The sequence below is a fragment of the Triturus cristatus genome, chromosome 4_1 (genome assembly GCF_964204655.1).
Source record: "Triturus cristatus chromosome 4_1, aTriCri1.1, whole genome shotgun sequence".
NCBI lineage: Eukaryota > Metazoa > Chordata > Amphibia > Caudata > Salamandridae > Triturus > Triturus cristatus.
This window is the reverse complement of record NC_140585.1, coordinates 231,078,666-231,096,644: the sequence shown is the minus strand read 5'-3', so window position 1 is coordinate 231,096,644 and position 17,979 is coordinate 231,078,666. Positions and strand designations below refer to the sequence as shown.

The following is a 17,979-nucleotide window of genomic DNA, read 5'->3' as shown; positions in this document are numbered from 1 at the left end:
CCAGAGAGTCAGGAAGCCCACAGCAGCAAGCCATGGACCTCGCAGCAGCGGGCCGGCAGTTTACTCCCCATCTTCTTTCAAAACTCTAGAAGCGAGGAGAAGGCTCTGATCTGGAGTTGAAGGTCGTTCCAAGTTCTAGCAGCAATTTGAGCGTGGCGGTGTCTGGGTGGTTGATTAAAGGGGATGCAACTGTTCAGGTAGCCACGGCCTCTGCTGTGTAGTGCTTTGAATGTGTGGGTGAAATGTATGAATTGGGCACATCTGTGTATTGGGAGCCAATGCAGTTTCCTGAGTTGTGGTGTGATGTGTGTCTTGTGAAGAAGGTTGAGGATGAGCCTGGCTCAAGGCCGGGCTGGCCGTATCTGGCATCAAGCATTTTCCCGGAAGGCTGAAAGGGTGGGGGGGCACTTTTGTTACTAGGGGCCTATTCTGTGGCAGTGCAGCAGTTTTAAAACCACTCTAGAGAGTCTTTGTATATCCAACAGTTTACAGGCAACAATAAAACTGCTGAGATATCTCTGGTGATTAATGTACCTGCTGATCAGAGTCTTGTTTAGTGGCAGCTTTGACTCAACTAAGGTAGCTCAGAGGGTTAAAATACCTGCCACAAAGAGTGTGCACTATGCAGACCACACAACAGTGTTTTATATGCATAGCACAGTGGGCTACTACTTTTGCCACAGAGATCCTTTTGTTAATATGCAGTTTATAAATTACAATCATAATCTAGGTTAGAAAGTTATGTTTTTTCCCCAGTATTTCATTATCCTATTTTTTTCAAAATGTTTTGTTTGTGTAGAAATACATTCTTATTAGTAAAGTCATCCCTAACAACTGTGCTACATTCTGAATCCTGAGTGTGTGCTTCCCCAGACCAAGCACTCCTAAAAAATGCCTGCCAGTATGGACAACATAGGAATCCTTTGTCTTATGTAACATTTCCCATACGTCGATTTACACATGAATGATTTATTGTCTCTGTATGTGTGTGTGATGTAAATTGCTCCATCACCATACACTGGTATGAGAGGCGTTATAAAACAAATGAAATACAAGTAAGAGAGGGGATATGGAGAGATGAGAGGCATTGTTGCAGGGTGATAGTAAGGGAATAATTGAAGAGCCCCAATAAAGATTGCCATATTCTGGTGCACTGCAAGGTCATCATTTACTGTGCTTTAAAAATGAATACAATTGATTGTATAATGAAAAATGTGTTGTAGAATGCACATGTTGCCATTTTTTCTCAAATTATTTTGGGGGGAGAACCCTCCAAACCTCTTTGTAGTGGTCATGCTTGCTCGCTGTGCTCGCTCACTATGCACCGTATGGGGGCTGTTCTGACAACATTTGCCAGGGCTACTTTGGGTTCCAATTCTAGCTCTGGTCCGGCAGCCGCAATTTGGATGCTGTGTAGTCTTTGGGTGCGTTGCTTGGTGATTCTGGCATAGAGGGCATTCCCGTATTCCAGCCTGCTGGTGACAAGGGAATGGGTGATGGCTTTTCTGGGGTTGCTGGGGAGCCATTTCCAGGGTTTCCTCAGCATCTTTGAGGAAGCAGGATGTCATTACTACATTGACGTGTGCAGTCAATGTCATGTTCAGTTAGTTATCAGTGATAATGCCAAGATTCCTGGCTAGTGGGCTGAGGTGGGAGTAGGTTCAAGAATGGCCAGCAACCACGTGGAGTCCCGCAGTGAGGTTTTTTTCCCCCCAAATCACACTTTCTGTCTTGTCAGTGTTGAGTTTGAGACAGTTGGATTTTATACAGGTGGCTACTTCAATCATTCAGGTGGTGAACTTGCTCCTCTGGCTGGGGGTTTTGTCCAAGAGTGCGCTAAAAGTTATGTTTCATCGTCGTAGGAGAGGATGTTAATGTAATGGGCTCAGATAACTTTGGATGGTGGAGTTATGTATCTGTTCAAGAGGTTAGGCCTGATGGATAAACCTTGGGGCACTCTACAGAGCAGTTTTCAGGCTTCCAAAGTGTATGGTGCTAGGTTGACTGTTGTTTTCTGTTTGTGACACTGTGTCAAAGGCTGAAAAGAAGTCCAGTAGGATGATGACTGCCATTTCCTCTCTGTCCAAGACAATGGGGATGCCACCTATTGCAGAAAAAAAGGCTGTTTCGGTACTGTGGTTGGGTTGGAATCTGGACTGTGTGGCTTCAAGGTCGGTGAAGCATCTGTTGTTGAGCTTCTATAAGACCTTGGATAGGTATGGTAGGAGGGAGATTGGTCTGTAGGTAGTGATCTTGACTGGATTCACATGTGGTTTCTTGAGAAGGATGGTGTCAGCAGCATGTTTCCAGGTTTGAGGAAAAGTGACAGAGTTGTTGGAGGTGTTGAGGTTGGGAGTGAGAGCTTTGCTAATGGGGTAAATCCTTTGTTGAAGGAGTGGTTGAGCGAAGGGTCCGAGTCCAGACTGGATGGGCTTCATGGTGAGTAAATTCTCATCTCTGGTGAGAGTGTGGGTCATGTTGTCAGCGTCTGTTCTTAATCCAAGATAGGAAGACTTGCTACAAACTCAATGGGGCCTGGCCGAGATGTTTGTCTGTGATCTTGTTGCACAAGCATTCTGAGAGCTTGTTGCAGAGGTCTTGTGTTTTGCGAGTGCTGTGATTTTCCCAGATTAGTTGGTGGGAGCTTCTCAGGGTTGCTTTGAAGATCCCTTTTCCTTGTCTGTGGCATCTTGGCTCATTCTTCCCTTGCACTCTAGTTGTTAGCAGTGCTGTTTCATGACCCTCCGGTCTTCTGTATTTTAGCTGCTTAATTTACATGTTCTTGTTGTTTAGCAGCACTTGTGGGGCGTGGGGGGCATGGTGTCAGTGCAGGTGGTGATCCAATCATTGAAGCTCTTGATGTCTTCTGCCAGGTTGCTTGTATGCTTAAGCCATGCTTGGAGAGGACGGAAGCCCAATCCTTCTCTTTGTATGTTATTCCAGCAGCAGGGGTGGTCCTGTAATGGTAGGTCTTCTGTGGTTCCAGATGGGAATGGGTAAGGGTAAGCTGACTTGGGCGTGGTCAGTTCGGATGATGAGAGATGGCTAGTTGATCTAGATGTTTCTGAAGGAGGAGAAAATCAGTTCAAGGAGGTGTCCAGCAGCGTGTGCGGCTTCGGTGATGCTGATTTTTCAAGTAGGGTGATCAAGTTGGGGTCGGAATAGTCTTGGTGAAAATTTTGCTTCCTCAGTAGGATGAAAGTGCTGGACCATTGCATAAGCTGAGGAGGCTGGATGATGAAGAATAACCAAGTTCTATGTTGATGCAAGATTCTCATTAAATGAGAGTTCACTGGCACCTTGTTCGATAAATATTAATGAAATACTCCATTTGGTCAATAACAAGGGGTTTCAAGATAGATGATGGCTCTTGCATAAAAGGGACAAGATACTTTGGAGCAAATTTAGAGTTTCGTGGCAACGGGACATCTGCCAAAAATTGATGAATGTCCTATTCACTTAACCATCAGCATCCCTGCCGCTTTTAGAGAGGTTTGGGAGGCTAAGCGTGTGTGACAGAGAAGCCACCACTTGCTCGCTGTCAGAAGCACCTTTATTGGCACTGCAACCTTTTCAGGATAAAAGGTGCATTGCTATTTAGTTTTATAAATACGAACCCTGGTTTAATGGATTTTATTAGGAAAGTCCAAAAAACAAATTTGGCCCGCTAAGCTATATCAGCATGGCATGGTGGTCAAGACAGCGTTTTGTGTTCACTGAGCCCCTGCAGGGTGCGGAATTAGTTTTGCGAAAAAGGACCACTGACCCATTAACAACTCTCGACTTGGCAGGTAGCTGGCCCTGTGAAGGCACAGCTGAGTGGAGGTCTGGCTGGCAAAGTCAAAATGAGCCTGTCACCTCTTCTTTACAGTGCTTTTTTGAGATGAGAAAACCCAATTTATATCTGACATTTTTAATTTTGTAATCAGAACATTTATTTGCAAGATATCTGAATTAAAAAAAGATTTATGTTTCTAGGTGATGACTTCACTCCTTTCACATTTATTACGTGAATTACAGAGAGTGAAGCTCTTCTTGGAAAGGTGAATCAATTAATGAATGAAGTACTTTAAGCAAGAACACCCAAATGCATCTTGGTACTAGGAATGCTGCAGTAAGCTCAAGGGCAACACAATACAGAAGTATTGAAAGGATAGAAGAACCTGAATGTTTCATGGGTGGTCACTTCAACCTCTTGCCCCCAATGTCCAAGTGAGCTACGTGATGGTTGGAGGTGTTGATTCATTTGTCCATGTGGGGAGGCAAAGACTTCAGTTGTGAACCTTCAGTGGTAAATACCCTGGGCATAATCAAGAAAACTGTAGTTGGTGCCACACAATCTCAGAGTGTAAAAAGGGGAGCTGTGGAATTCTCACAATATCAGAGTAATTCCTGCTCAAGACGTGCTTATAACATCTCTCACTCAGAGTGGTCTTGTCACAAGTGGCTCTTGTCTGTTTGGAGTATTAATTCCAAGAGCCCATTGTGGCGAGAAACACGTCACATTGAACATTACTCAAAATGCAAGCCACAACACTTAATACAATAAAAAAAATCCCTGGGCAGCACCACAGCCAACACATATGATATATGGTTTATAAAATAGCACAACATATGAAATGATACAGTCCTACTGTGATGCCTCCTGCCAACCATGCATGTTTGACGAGGTAACAAAGCACTGCACTGCCTACATGATGACAAAACACCATAAACAATTGTGTCACATGGCTCATGGGGACATTGTCGTTTCTCACTAACTTAGCATGAGCACGTTGCAGTTTGCCTGCTGCTTTGCACACGTTACTACACGTTTTTATTTTTGCAATAATTTCAATGGCTGCTTTTCACATAAGAACTCATTGCTGGGTTGGGTTTCCCTTACTTGACATTCAATGAAGGGGACACGGTTCCCATTGCTTATAAATCGCATTTGTACACGTCGGCTGATATGCATTTCTCTTCTACGGAAAAATCTTTCCGCATGCGGGAGTGAGAGCGACAGTGTCTTTCTTACAGCAACGTTTCTGGTGGGTTGGTTTATATAAACAAGCACGTAAATATGTTCCTTCTTGTGACATTTGTCAACAAATTAAGCCTTCTACTGTTGCACATTCACCCCACACTCAACTTTACATCTCTAATCAGCCGTTTGGCTGTATTTATCTTGACCAATGTGGTCCTTTGACATCTGACACTGCTTTTAAACATATCTTGGTTGCAGTGGATTTGTGCACTAGATTCCTTTGGATTTGGCTGCAACGTAGTGCTGAATCTCGAACTGTCATTAAAGATTTGCATGTCTTTGACGGGACATTTGCCTGTGGCACTTTCCATCTGGGATGCGATGAAGTCTCTGGGGGTGTTGGCGCAATTTCCGTCTCCATACCGGCCTGAGGGCAATTCAGTTTTGGAGCAGATGAACCGTGACTTAAAGCAATCTTTGACAGCTAGAGTCTTAGGTACAGGCAGGGGTTGGCTGACTCATCTCTATGGAGTTCAACGTGCACTAAATAATCTCCCCAGAAAATTTCTGTGTGGGCAGACCCCATACAAAATGCTCTTTGGCATTAAAATGTTTGCGCCAGACCTTGATGGTCTAGACATTGTGGCGGCTGCCGCAACATTTAACGTAGATAATCATTGTGCTACAAAAAGCAAAGAACCCAGTTGCCCTCTTTCGCGGATCCAGCGGTTCTGATTCCTGTTTCTGGATAGCTTCCTAAAATTGGAGATCTGGTTCGAGAAAACTTTTAGAACAAAAAAGAATTTGGTCCATCCTACCGTGCACCAGTCAGAGTCCTTGGTTTGAAAGGCACCAGTACTGTGAAACTGCCTCCTTTACCTGGTCATAAGGAGAATCGTTACATTTCTATCGAACATGTCAAGCTACACCATATGGCTTATACTGAATAGTATGCCTCCAAGCATTCCACGTCGAGATCTTTCACTGAATGCGATGGCTTCTTTTTCTTCGACTACTCCCTGGCAAACAGAAGGGGAGATGGAAACTTCAATTGATTTATTGCCTGTTTTTCCTTCTACATCTGCAGATATTGAGTATGATTCTCCTCCAGTTGAAGTCATAATTGACATTCCTGAGAATACCATACCTAAAACATCCGATGCAGCACATTTCCCGTTATTTCACCTAAGGTTCAGTGGTTTTTACAGGGACCGTACTAGCATTTCCTCTGACACATCTTCCTCATCATCTTCTGTGCCGGAGACCCTTACACGTACCAGTGTTTTTATCTCCTGGTTCAAAAAAACTTACCTGGTCCCACCCTGGACATATATCTGGATGGCTTACGATGATATTCCTCTTCATGTGGGTCGGATTTGTGACTGTGTTTTTCCTACTGATTAATGGCCTTTATTTACCTGAATGCTCTGCTGTGAACTTTGTTCACGAGTTCTGGCCCTTCACACGTCATCCCATATAATGAAAAGAGACCAAGCGATTGTTAATATATCAGAATTCCTTGCTGTTGATGGCATTGTCTGGGATAAAGTATCATACAATTCCATGGGCCGACCGAAATTTTTAACATTCCATACGTCTTCCACGTTTCCTTGGGAGATGTGGTTTTGCCCAACATACATTCAGATGACTGGAATGTTCATGACGTTCATTCATTGATCTCTGATTTGAAATATTACGCTGCTTTTGACACTGAGGATTTGTGTTTGAATTCGGCTAATTACACAGATTTATTCTGTTATCAACATTGTTGGACTTGGCCCTTTTTCCCTCATTTTTTTCATTTTTGCAGTGTTAAGGTGCAGGTGCTCCCTTCTCCCAAGATGGCTGCCACAGACCCCTGCTACTGCAGGGTGGTCGTTTTTCATAGTAGCACCCTAGCTGCCAGGAGCTGGCTGGGACCCACAACAATGTTGCGACACCAGCCCGCCTTTTTGTCCCATAGTTAGAGTGGGGAAGCTCCTGGAAGAAGCTGGAACCTTCTAGAAGGGAGGTGGGGTTTTACTTTTGCCGCCTTGGCTAGAGGTCACCTGACCTAGGGCTACTTAAGAGTGGGAGGGAAACTTTTGTGGTGAGTTGGCCATTGGGGTGAAGCAGAGCTGGAAGAATCCACCAGGAGTGTAGGCGGTAGGGCCTAGCCAGGGACTTATGCCTCTGAGAGTGACAGGATTTAGGTACTGCCTCTTAAGTGAGTGAGGTGCCCTGTGAATCCCACTGATCTTGCCCAGTAGTAGGAGGACCCAGAGACTCTCTGCCAACCTGACTAGGAAGGACCTAGTCGCTCTCTCCATCCCTACCCCTGTAACAGAACCCCTTAAGGGCGCCAGATACATCTGCGCCAAAAGACTTCATCTGTCAACTGAGAACTGAAACCTAACTTTAAGAACTGAGACTGCATGACAAGAGCGAGCTGTAAGCCTTGAATGCCAGAGCTGAGACTGCGTGTCCAAGCTACCCTATTGAACAAAATACTAAGCCGATTGCCAAGTCACCGGGGATCGACCAGGTACTAGCGCTGTGACCCCCGCGCTCCCTGCCCTGGTCTGGGACCCCCGGCAGCGTACTCCGCTGAGCACTTTACCCCCATCCTTAATTTGAGCCCCCCCCCCTGCGACAACGAAGCCAGCGCGCTCACCGCCGCGGCCTGGAGGCCTGGAGGAGTGCCCTGCTGTGTCGCGAGGCCCAGGCGAAGTCCGGGGCCCCGTCGCTGCCGTCGCAGCCATGTGAGGAGGTGCGCAAGATCGGGACCGAGTTCCCCCAACGACGTGAGGATGGACGCCTGCTGACGCCGAGACGGAGGTAAGCCCGGAGGCCGAGATCCCCCCCTGGTGCGCCCCCTGCTGGTCTGGAAACCACACCGCACTTGGCCCGGGTTGTCCCCTCCGTGGGAGTCCCCGCCCCTGCCTGCGCGACGGAGAGACCCCGCCGAGGGATCCTGTCCGTGTCCCCCCTTCTGTAATACTGAGCGCGGTGCTCTGTGAACTGCACCGGAGCATAGGGACCCGCTCCTCAAGTCCGGTCACCCTCCCCGCTGGAAGCCGCCCAAAGAACTGACTGACATTACCCTCGTGTGGCGCTTCACGCCACCGACCCTGCTTCACCAGCCGGAGAGACCGGGACTGCGAGTAGCGCACTGTGTTATATGCTCGGCTCGAAAGTAATTACCTGCCAAGGAATGCGAGTAGCGCACTGTGTTATATGCTCTGCTCGAAAGTAATTACATGCCAAGGGATGCGAGTAGCGCACTGTGTTATATGCTCTGCTCGAAAGTAATTACCTGCCAAGGAATGCGAGTAGCGCACTGTGTTACATGCTCTGCTCGAAAGTAATTACCTGCCAAGGAATGCGAGTAGCGCAATGTGTTATATGCTCTGCTCGAAAGTAATTACATGCCCAGGAACGCGAGTAGCGCACTGTGTTATATGCTCTGCTCGACCGTAGTTACATGCCTAGGAATGCGAGTAGCGCATTGTGTTATATGCTCTGCTCGAAAGTAATGTTATGCGACTGATTACGAGTAACGCGTTGTGATAACTGTTCTACGCAAATGTTTCCACATGCAACTGATTGCGCGTAGCGCTGTGTTTTATATGCCTTGCTTCACAGTACTAGGGGCCAGTGGTCACGAGGAGCGCTCAGTTCGACAGGCGCCATGTTGATGAACCCAATGTTCCCCCTTACCAGTATTACGCTGTGTTAGACGGCCTGTTCAGGGACAGACTTTACATAAGCGCGCACCGCGCTAGAATCTCCTGCATTTAACCAGCGGGCGTGGGTACATGAACGAGGTTAGACACTGCATAGATATCACCCAGAGTGTCGCATGTACTGAACGATGGTATTATGATTCATGTATTACCTTGTTATTTCCTGAACTGCAACTGACCAGCTATACTTGGATAAACTTGAAGTATTTGCATAATTTAAACGGTGTGGCGTCCCTTATTGTGTGTGACTCTAGTCCATGAGAAGCGTGTGGTGTATGGTTGCTTAACACATAGCCCTCTGGTTGCCCGACCGGCTCGCGCCACGTTACCGCCCTTAGGGCCTGGTGACCCCAGGTTCCTACATTGTTGGCCAGCGGTGGGATCCTTGGGACTTGTGACCATACAGCACCCTTCCGTGAGGCAAAGGGCGCCACAATTAAACGCCTATCCTACATTTTTTGTTCCACAGCTCAGAAAAAATTGATTGCTGCATTGTTAGTTCCACTGTCCAGGTAAAGAGTGCAAGAAACCTGGTTAGCCACTAACTGTTGCCTACACCCTAGGAATTTTCTCCTTAGTGTCTAGGTCCCCACCTGCCAGAATGGAATCCCGGTTAGCTGACCTCGAGGGGTACACTGTGAAGCAACTAAGGGAGTTCGCGCAGGAGTTGGGGGTGCCTGGGATGCGGAGGGCCAAAGCGCCGGAACTCCGTACCGCCATTAGGGCATGGGTAGAAGCCCACCCAGAAGGGAGAGGGGATGAGGGACAGGGGGCGCCAGATGCACCTCAGGAGGAGAGCGCCCAAGAAGTCCTAGACATTGTGAACATAAAGGAGTCTGAAAATGTGCCCCCAGGGAGACGTTCTGGGGCCAGTAGTAGGACAGGGTCTAGTAGGAGCGCGTCTCCACAGGAGTATGAGGACAGAAGGGAAGAGAGGCAGTTAAAGTGGGAGCTAGCCAAACTGGAACAGGAAAGAGAAAGGGAAAGGTAGAATAAGAAATGGGCAATGGAGGAGAGGATGGCGCACGAGCTTCGGATGAAGGAGTTGGAGCTGCGTGGCCTCCAGATGAGTGTGTCCAGTGAGGACACTGGTGGCAGCATACCGGAAGCTCCACAGGAGCTAGAAGTTTATTTACCCCAGGATGACATCACCAGGGTGTCTGAGGAGGCATTGGGGTGTGAACCTGAAGGGGGTGGTGCAGGGATCTCCCAACCCAGCGAGGTGGGAGAAGTGGCAGATAGCCCAGCTAGGTCCCAGGGAGAGAGGGTTGTAGGGCCTCACGACCTATCTGTAGGAAGGCGTGAGACGGGGAGGTGTCCCGAGGTGCCCCAACCGAAGTCTCAGGGCCTGGAGAGTTCCGCAAGGGAGCCCCAGGTTGGGAGCCTAGGCTGTCCCGATGTGCCATCCGGTGCAGGGGAGCCCCTAGTGTCAGGAGGACCCAGGGCGACTGTAACCAGCGCTCCTGAGGTTCTGGGGTTGGCCCAGTCGCAGGGTTTAGATCCTGTGCTGGGATGCCAGGCTCAGGGGTTGCCTGACCTGGCGGGTGGGACATCTATTAACAGGGTCCCCCCGAAATTGACTTCCAGGGGTACCTTTCCAGGTGGGAGGGTGCGGAAATCTGGAAGGGGGTGCAGAGGGAGGAAGGTCTCGCCTCGGGCACCAGCTCGGCCTAAGGGTTTAGACCCTAGGTTGAGGAAGCAGTTGAAGGGTCAAGGCCCTGTACTGAGGAGACAGTGGTGGTTTGAGGGTGCCTCGCAGGGTAGGGTGAGGAACCCCAGAAGGAGAGTTAGGGGGAGGAGAGCCTCGCCCCTGAAGGCTGGTCAGCCTAAGGGTGTGGACCCCAGGTGGAAGGACCAGAGGCAGTTTAGAACTGCAAGGAGGAGGACCGGAGTGGTCAACGGGCACTACAGGCCTGGGGCTACTGCCCCCCACTCCGCGAGATCACCCGGGCCAGAGACATCTGGACGGCCCAGGGGCCGGTCCTGGCCACGACTAGCTAGGGAGCCCCAGTGGGGTGGTTTCGTTGGTCCAGGGAGGTTTGTTAGGGAACCATTGGGTTCCAGAGCGGCGGAGAACCTGCGGGTGCTCCTGCCGTTGCGGGCCTGCATCCACCTTTTCTCGCCCCAAGCAGGGAAGACCATCAAGGCATTGATCGGTCTACCCTGGCTTTCGACTGGAAGGGGGTTATGTTGGACTTGGCCCTTTTTCCCTCATTTTTTTCGTTTTTGCAGTGTTAAGGTGCAGGTGCTCCCTTCTCCCAAGATGGCTGCCACAGACCCCTGCTACTGCAGGGTGGTCGTTTTTCATAGTAGCACCCTAGCTGCCAGGAGCTGGCTGGGACCCACAACAATGTTGCGACACCAGCCCGCCTTTTTGTCCCATAGTTAGAGTGGGGAAGCTCCTGGAAGAAGCTGGAACCTTCTAGAAGGGAGGTGGGGTTTTACTTTTGCCGCCTTGGCTAGAGGTCACCTGACCTAGGGCTACTTAAGAGTGGGAGGGAAACTTTTGTGGTGAGTTGGCCATTGGGGTGAAGCAGAGCTGGAAGAATCCACCAGGAGTGTAGGCGGTAGGGCCTAGCCAGGGACTTATGCCTCTGAGAGTGACAGGATTTAGGTACTGCCTCTTAAGTGAGTGAGGTGCCCTGTGAATCCCACTGATCTTGCCCAGTAGTAGGAGGACCCAGAGACTCTCTGCCAACCTGACTAGGAAGGACCTAGTCGCCCTCTCCATCCCTACCCCTGTAACAGAACCCCTTAAGGGCGCCAGATACATCTGCGCCAAAAGACTTCATCTGTCAACTGAGAACTGAAACCTAACTTTAAGAACTGAGACTGCATGACAAGAGCGAGCTGTAAGCCTTGAATGCCAGAGCTGAGACTGCGTGTCCAAGCTACCCTATTGAACAAAATACTAAGCCGATTGCCAAGTCACCGGGGATCGACCAGGTACTAGCGCTGTGACCCCCGCGCTCCCTGCCCTGGTCTGGGACCCCCGGCAGCGTGCTCCGCTGAGCACTTTACCCCCATCCTTAATTTGAGCCCCCCCCTGCGACGACGAAGCCAGCGCGCTCACCGCCGCGGCCTGGAGGCCTGGAGGAGTGCCCTGCTGTGTCGCGAGGCCCAGGCGAAGTCTGGGGCCCCGTCGCTGCCGTCGCAGCCGTGTGAGGAGGTGCGCAAGATCGGGACCGAGTTCCCCCAACGACGTGAGGACGGACGCCTGCTGACGCCGAGACGGAGGTAAGCCCGGAGGCCGAGATCCCCCCCTGGTGCGCCCCCTGCTGGTCTGGAAACCACACCGCACTTGGCCCGGGTTGTCCCCTCCGTGGGAGTCCCCGCCCCTGCCTGCGCGACGGAGAGACCCCGCCGAGGGATCCTGTCCGTGTCCCCCCTTCTGTAATACTGAGCGCGGTGCTCTGTGAACTGCACCGGAGCATAGGGACCCGCTCCTCAAGTCCGGTCACCCTCCCCGCTGGAAGCCGCCCAAAGAACTGACTGACATTATCCTCGTGTGGCGCTTCACGCCACCGACCCTGCTTCCCCAGCCGGAGAGACCGGGACTGCGAGTAGCGCACTGTGTTATATGCTCGGCTCGAAAGTAATTACCTGCCAAGGAATGCGAGTAGCGCACTGTGTTATATGCTCTGCTCGAAAGTAATTACATGCCAAGGGATGCGAGTAGCGCACTGTGTTATATGCTCTGCTCGAAAGTAATTACCTGCCAAGGAATGCGAGTAGCGCACTGTGTTACATGCTCTGCTCGAAAGTAATTACCTGCCAAGGAATGCGAGTAGCGCACTGTGTTATATGCTCTGCTCGAAAGTAATTACATGCCCAGGAACGCGAGTAGCGCACTGTGTTATATGCTCTGCTCGACCGTAGTTACATGCCTAGGAATGCGAGTAGCGCATTGTGTTATATGCTCTGCTCGAAAGTAATGTTATGCCACTGATTACGAGTAACGCGTTGTGATAACTGTTCTACGCAAATGTTTCCACATGCAACTGATTGCGCGTAGCGCTGTGTTTTATACGCCTTGCTTCACAGTACTAGGGGCCAGTGGTCACGAGGAGCGCTCAGTTCGAGAGGCGCCATGTTGATGAACCCAATGTTCCCCCTTACCAGTATTACGCTGTGTTAGACTGCCTGTTCAGGGACAGACTTTACATAAGCGCGCACCGCGCTAGAATCTCCTGCATTTAACCAGCGGGCGTGGGTACATGAACGAGGTTAGACACTGCATAGATATCACCCAGAGTGTCGCATGTACTGAACGATGGTATTATGATTCATGTATTACCTTGTTATTTCCTGAACTGCAACTGACCAGCTATACTTGGATAAACTTGAAGTATTTGCATAATTTAAACGGTGTGGCGTCCCTTATTGTGTGTGACTCTAGTCCATGAGAAGCGTGTGGTGTATGGTTGCTTAACACATAGCCCTCTGGTTGCCCGACCGGCTCGCGCCACGTTACCGCCCTTAGGGCCTGGTGACCCCAGGTTCCTACAAACATTATGGCCAAGACTAAAACTCAGAGACGCTTTTTTAATTTTACCCAATGGGAGAATTGCCCAACACCGTTACAGGGTAGTTCAAAGACTCAACAAAGTACATTTTTGTATTTCTCTGGTTACAATCTGTCTGATCCACAGTCCTATTTTTATAAATTGAAGATGCCGTCCCAAACTAAATTTATGTTAACACACACAAAATTGATTTACTCCATGTCCTTCAAGAATGATTTGTCCGTGAAGGATTATGAGCATTGGAAGGACACAATTGATATAAAATCTATTTAGGGTACTAGAGATTGGCATCGTGCATGTCTGATACCACCTCAAATCTTATTTTGAAATGACAAGGTACAACAGACTACTTGTTTTGGTTTAGCCACAGGAAAAATTTAAATATTCTGCCCTGTTAGAACTCCCAGGAGGCCCAAGCTGCGTCGGACCGGGACGATGGGGTAGTCTAATACAGGTGAACGAGATCAAGTGTAAAGTGCATTTATTAAAAACAGAGGCGTTAATACAAATAAAACAATGAAGGATTTAAGAACTTTTCTGAACTACTAACAGCGTTTCACATAAAATAGATAATGCGCGAGGCTTAGCAGCACAACTAGCAGCATCACCGGCTGTCAGGATTCTGCCCTGTCCGCTGCACTGCGTTCGAGCTTTCGGCTAAATAGTGGTGGGGCGCGGAGAGCTGGTGCGCTAACCCCTACCGGAAGTTCCTGCCCTGTTAGAACTCCCAGGAGGCCCTCCGCGCAACGGCACTGCAATGTTCAACACTCCGTCCATCATCTCCTTGTGTTTGCTTTGTTCAACCTAAGTTGGCAGTGTATGCCCAGACGTGGGTCCCTTGCTCACTTTGCCACAGGATTCAAGCTAGCCTGGCTGATGATGGCTGATTAGCCAGAAACCGGTCCCAGGATGCTTGTTTCCGGTCCAGGGAAGACATGGCTTGGCAGTTCGGGCTGGACTGTTCCCATGAGGCACTGGGTCAGACTGATTTGCATATGGCCATGTCTGAACTGGGGTGGCGGAGTGAGCTAAAGAATGATGATGGATTAAACCCAGATCAGTTGACTGGGGGTGAGTGCTTGCAATGTTCAACACTCCGTCCATCATCTCCTTGTGTTTGCTTTGTTCACCCTAAGTTGGCAGGGTGTGCCCAGACGTGGGTCCCTTGCTCACTTTGCCACTGGATTCAAGCTAGCCTGGCTGATGACGGCTGATTAGCCAGAAACCGGTCCCAGGATGCTTGTTTCCGGTCCAGGGAAGACATGGCTTGGTGGTTGGGGCTGGACTGTTCTCATGAGGCACAGGGTCAGACTGATTTGCATATGGCCATGTCTGAACTGGGGTGGCGGAGTGAGCTAAAGAATGATGATGGATTAAACCCAGATCAGTTGACTGGGGGTAAGTGCTTGCAATGTTCAACACTCAGTCCATCATCTCCTTGTGTTTGCTTTGTACACAAACAGGTGACACACACTTGGAGAGGGACCTTTCCAGGGAGAAGAGCGAGACAGCACCTATGATGTAGATCTACTATCTATAGGCTAAGGTATGGGATCTGCTGACAAAGCACAGAGCTCTTATGTTAAATAATAATACTTCTTCTTAGGAAGGGGAGGGAGGTTCGGCACTACAGTCCTTTCTCCATTGTCTTTTTATGATGACATTTCCCTTCATGATTTATGGACTAGCTGCTATGCTGACTATATCTACTATTCATTTTTCTGCTTGTTGTGGCATGTATACTGCATGTTAGGGCACGTTTGTTAAAATAAATATTTTAAACTGTGTTGTGTCCCCATCAGATCCTATTGTGGACAAGTACAAGAGAGTGAGCGAAAGGGTGTGTCTTGTTACTGCGATTCCTGAGAGATCTGGGAGTGTGGTGTTCTGGGGTGTCTAATCCTTTGCTTCTCTGTGAGTGAGTAGGAGAGCATGTGAGACACTATAGCTAGTCGGTCCTGGGTTTGTGGGTACTATGGTGGTAGGAAGACCCAGTCCCTATACACCAAGGTCCCATACTTCTGTATTTGTGCAGCATCCCTGCAACAATTGTACCTTTATTATGCAATCTCGTGACTAAGGGTAATACACCACGTTGTCCACCCTACACCCATTCAACCAAATAACACTATTTTGCCTACCTGTATATTTTGTTTAATGTGCTCTGGGTTGAAACTTTTGGCCAGAACAACAATACCCCTTTGAAGATTGTAGCGCAGGGCAATTTGGGCGGGTGATTTCTTGTACTTGTCACCAATCTTATTGAGTATAGGGTCTTGCAGGAGGGCAGGCGATTTTTGATCCGTCCTGGGCAAGAAACAAAAAGGGGAATTCTGCGTTAGCAGGGTTAATAATACAGCTATATTTTGGTAAAGGTGGGCAATTAAACACAGATATATCCCCGAGAAGTGGGATAGCAACACATCTTGGTTTGTTTTTGGGAAGGGCAAGTAACAAGGCACATTTGTTTGGTATAAATGTACAAGTACCATGATGTATGCTTTCTATAAATGAACAAATACAATGTTATATAGGATAAACTACCCCAACCTTACAGTGTGAGGGTTTTTCAAAGGACCAAGGGTTTTGTCACCTTATAGTGTGAGAAGCCACACAACTAAGGGGTATATTATCAAGAACGGAGTTAAAATTATCGCGGCTTTAACGGCAGGAAACTGCCGCTAAAGCGGCGATAATGGGCTTGATAATATGCCCTGGAGAATTCCAGTAGAAGCCCAGGTTCACACCAGAACATGGGCTTCTATGGGAATTCACAAGGACATATTATCAAGCCCATTATCGTTTCTTTAGCGGCAGTTTCTTTCCGCTAAAGCGGCGATAATGTTATCGCCGATTCTTGATAATATGCCCCCAATTTTCTTTATAAAGTAACAGAACGTGTAGGACAATCTACTTCTGCAAGAAGATAAAACTAATAGATTAGTTGAGATGAGATGAAGCACATGCACCCTCTTTATTACCCCACTTTCAGTATCTAGAGCCTTATTCAGAGTTTCCTTCAGTCGTAATTAAAAATCCTGGGCCTCATTTATGCAAAGTGATGCATCGCTGCGTCAAAACAGCGATGCGTCACTTTTCATTGCGCTCTCTTTGCGACATGCTGGATGCGTCATATTTACAGTATGGCGCATCATGTCGCAAGGAGTTACAGATACGTCAGTATTTCTGACGTATCTGTAGGCGCAAAAATGATGCATTGCTGGAGTGTGTCCCAAAAGTGACGCAACTCCAGCAATGGGTCATTTACACATGGGCAAGTCCCATTTCAAATGAGCCTGCATCAGTCTTACCCCTGCTGTGAGGCAGGTGTAGGATACTGACGCATTTGTGTCCTAGAAGTGGCGCAGTGAAATCTCATAGATTTCACTGCGACACTTCTACGAGGCTTACTTGCGTCAGAACGCCCCCCCCTGCATACATTATACCTGGCGCAGGTATAATGTGGCATAGGGGTTTAGAAAGTGACGCATCTACCTAGATGCGTCACTTTGTAAATATGACGCAACATAGCGCATTTTTTACGCCGCTGGTGTGTCACAAAAAGTGACGCACTGGCGGCGCAAAAGTGACACAAGGGCTCATAAATAAGCCCCCCTTTATTTTGTAGAGGCAGTGCTAAATCTTGAGAATCCATTGGTAGAATTTGCTTTACCAATAATATGCTCTGGTGGACGAGATGATGTGCTACCTATTTAAGTCTGTATTAGACCCGTCGTCTCTCACTACAAGTTAGACAGAATACAATGGAGTTCTTAACTACACTTAATAAATGCTATTACCCCGCGGTGAGGTATTTACCATATGTAGTAAAAACCTTATATTGCATGTTTTTAACTTCAAAATGAGGCATAAAATGCCGAATTGGCAATTAACACACAGAATTTAGCATGTTTTACCTGTTTTACAGGCCTTTTCTCCCCAATGCATTTTGGCAAGTTTGCCTCTATCAGGGGGAAACTGTGAGGGCGTGATAATTGTCACACAACTTGTTAAAGCAGGAGTTTGCACATGGAACAGAATTTAGGCCTAAACTTATAATAAAGATCATTCTATCTTGCTCCCTCTGAGAAACAATACCTTCTGGGTGCATATATACATAATAAATGCCATTGTGAAAAGATAAAGCTAAACACATTTCTGGTTTTAGTTTTATCCTTCAAAAATACTTAGACCATGCTTTTCTGAATATGGCTTTTACTCTGTGGTGTTAATTTCAGATTCGGTCTAGATGCTACCCTTAAAAAATTCCTTTATGTGCACTATGCATTTACAGGATCCTCGGAATGCCCCCCAAACCCCGACCCGAGCAGAGACCAGAGAGAAGCGCATGGGGAGGAAGGTAAGAGTGTCTCAGAAGACAAGCATTCACATGCTGTATTTCCTAAAAAGTATTGCATATATATTCTGGTCCCCCCACTGCAATGAGTAATGGCTTTATTTGAGGACAGGATGCACAGGTTAGCTTATTACTTTTTAATGTGGAGCACCTGTGGTTTCGTATCAATTCTGAACATTTATTTTCTGGTTTCTTTTCTCTTTTTGTGCTATTTGATTTACCCAGCTCCAGGCTGTGATGCTGTTTATCGCAGCTCATGTTCTCATTTTGTGTTTTACTGGTTCAGAGCCATCTGGTTACACATGGCCTGCTGATCTTGAACCTTTCAACACCCCTTTTTGGTCAAAATTAGAGAGTATTTAACTTTACTCATTGGGCTCAGTTGTGACCAGACATTTCATGCCA

General features: G+C 48.1%; 1 protein-coding gene across 1 annotated transcript in view; it reads right to left on the bottom strand.

Moving 5' to 3' along the window:
* Positions 1-17,979, bottom strand: part of LOC146854163 (aldo-keto reductase family 1 member C15-like) — a 323,371-nt gene that overhangs the window by 18,494 nt on the left and 286,898 nt on the right. Inside the window, exon 8 of the mRNA XM_085651941.1 lies at positions 15,359-15,524. Within this exon, the coding sequence (XP_085508067.1) occupies positions 15,359-15,524 (166 nt within the window). The remainder of the gene's footprint in view (positions 1-15,358; positions 15,525-17,979) is intronic.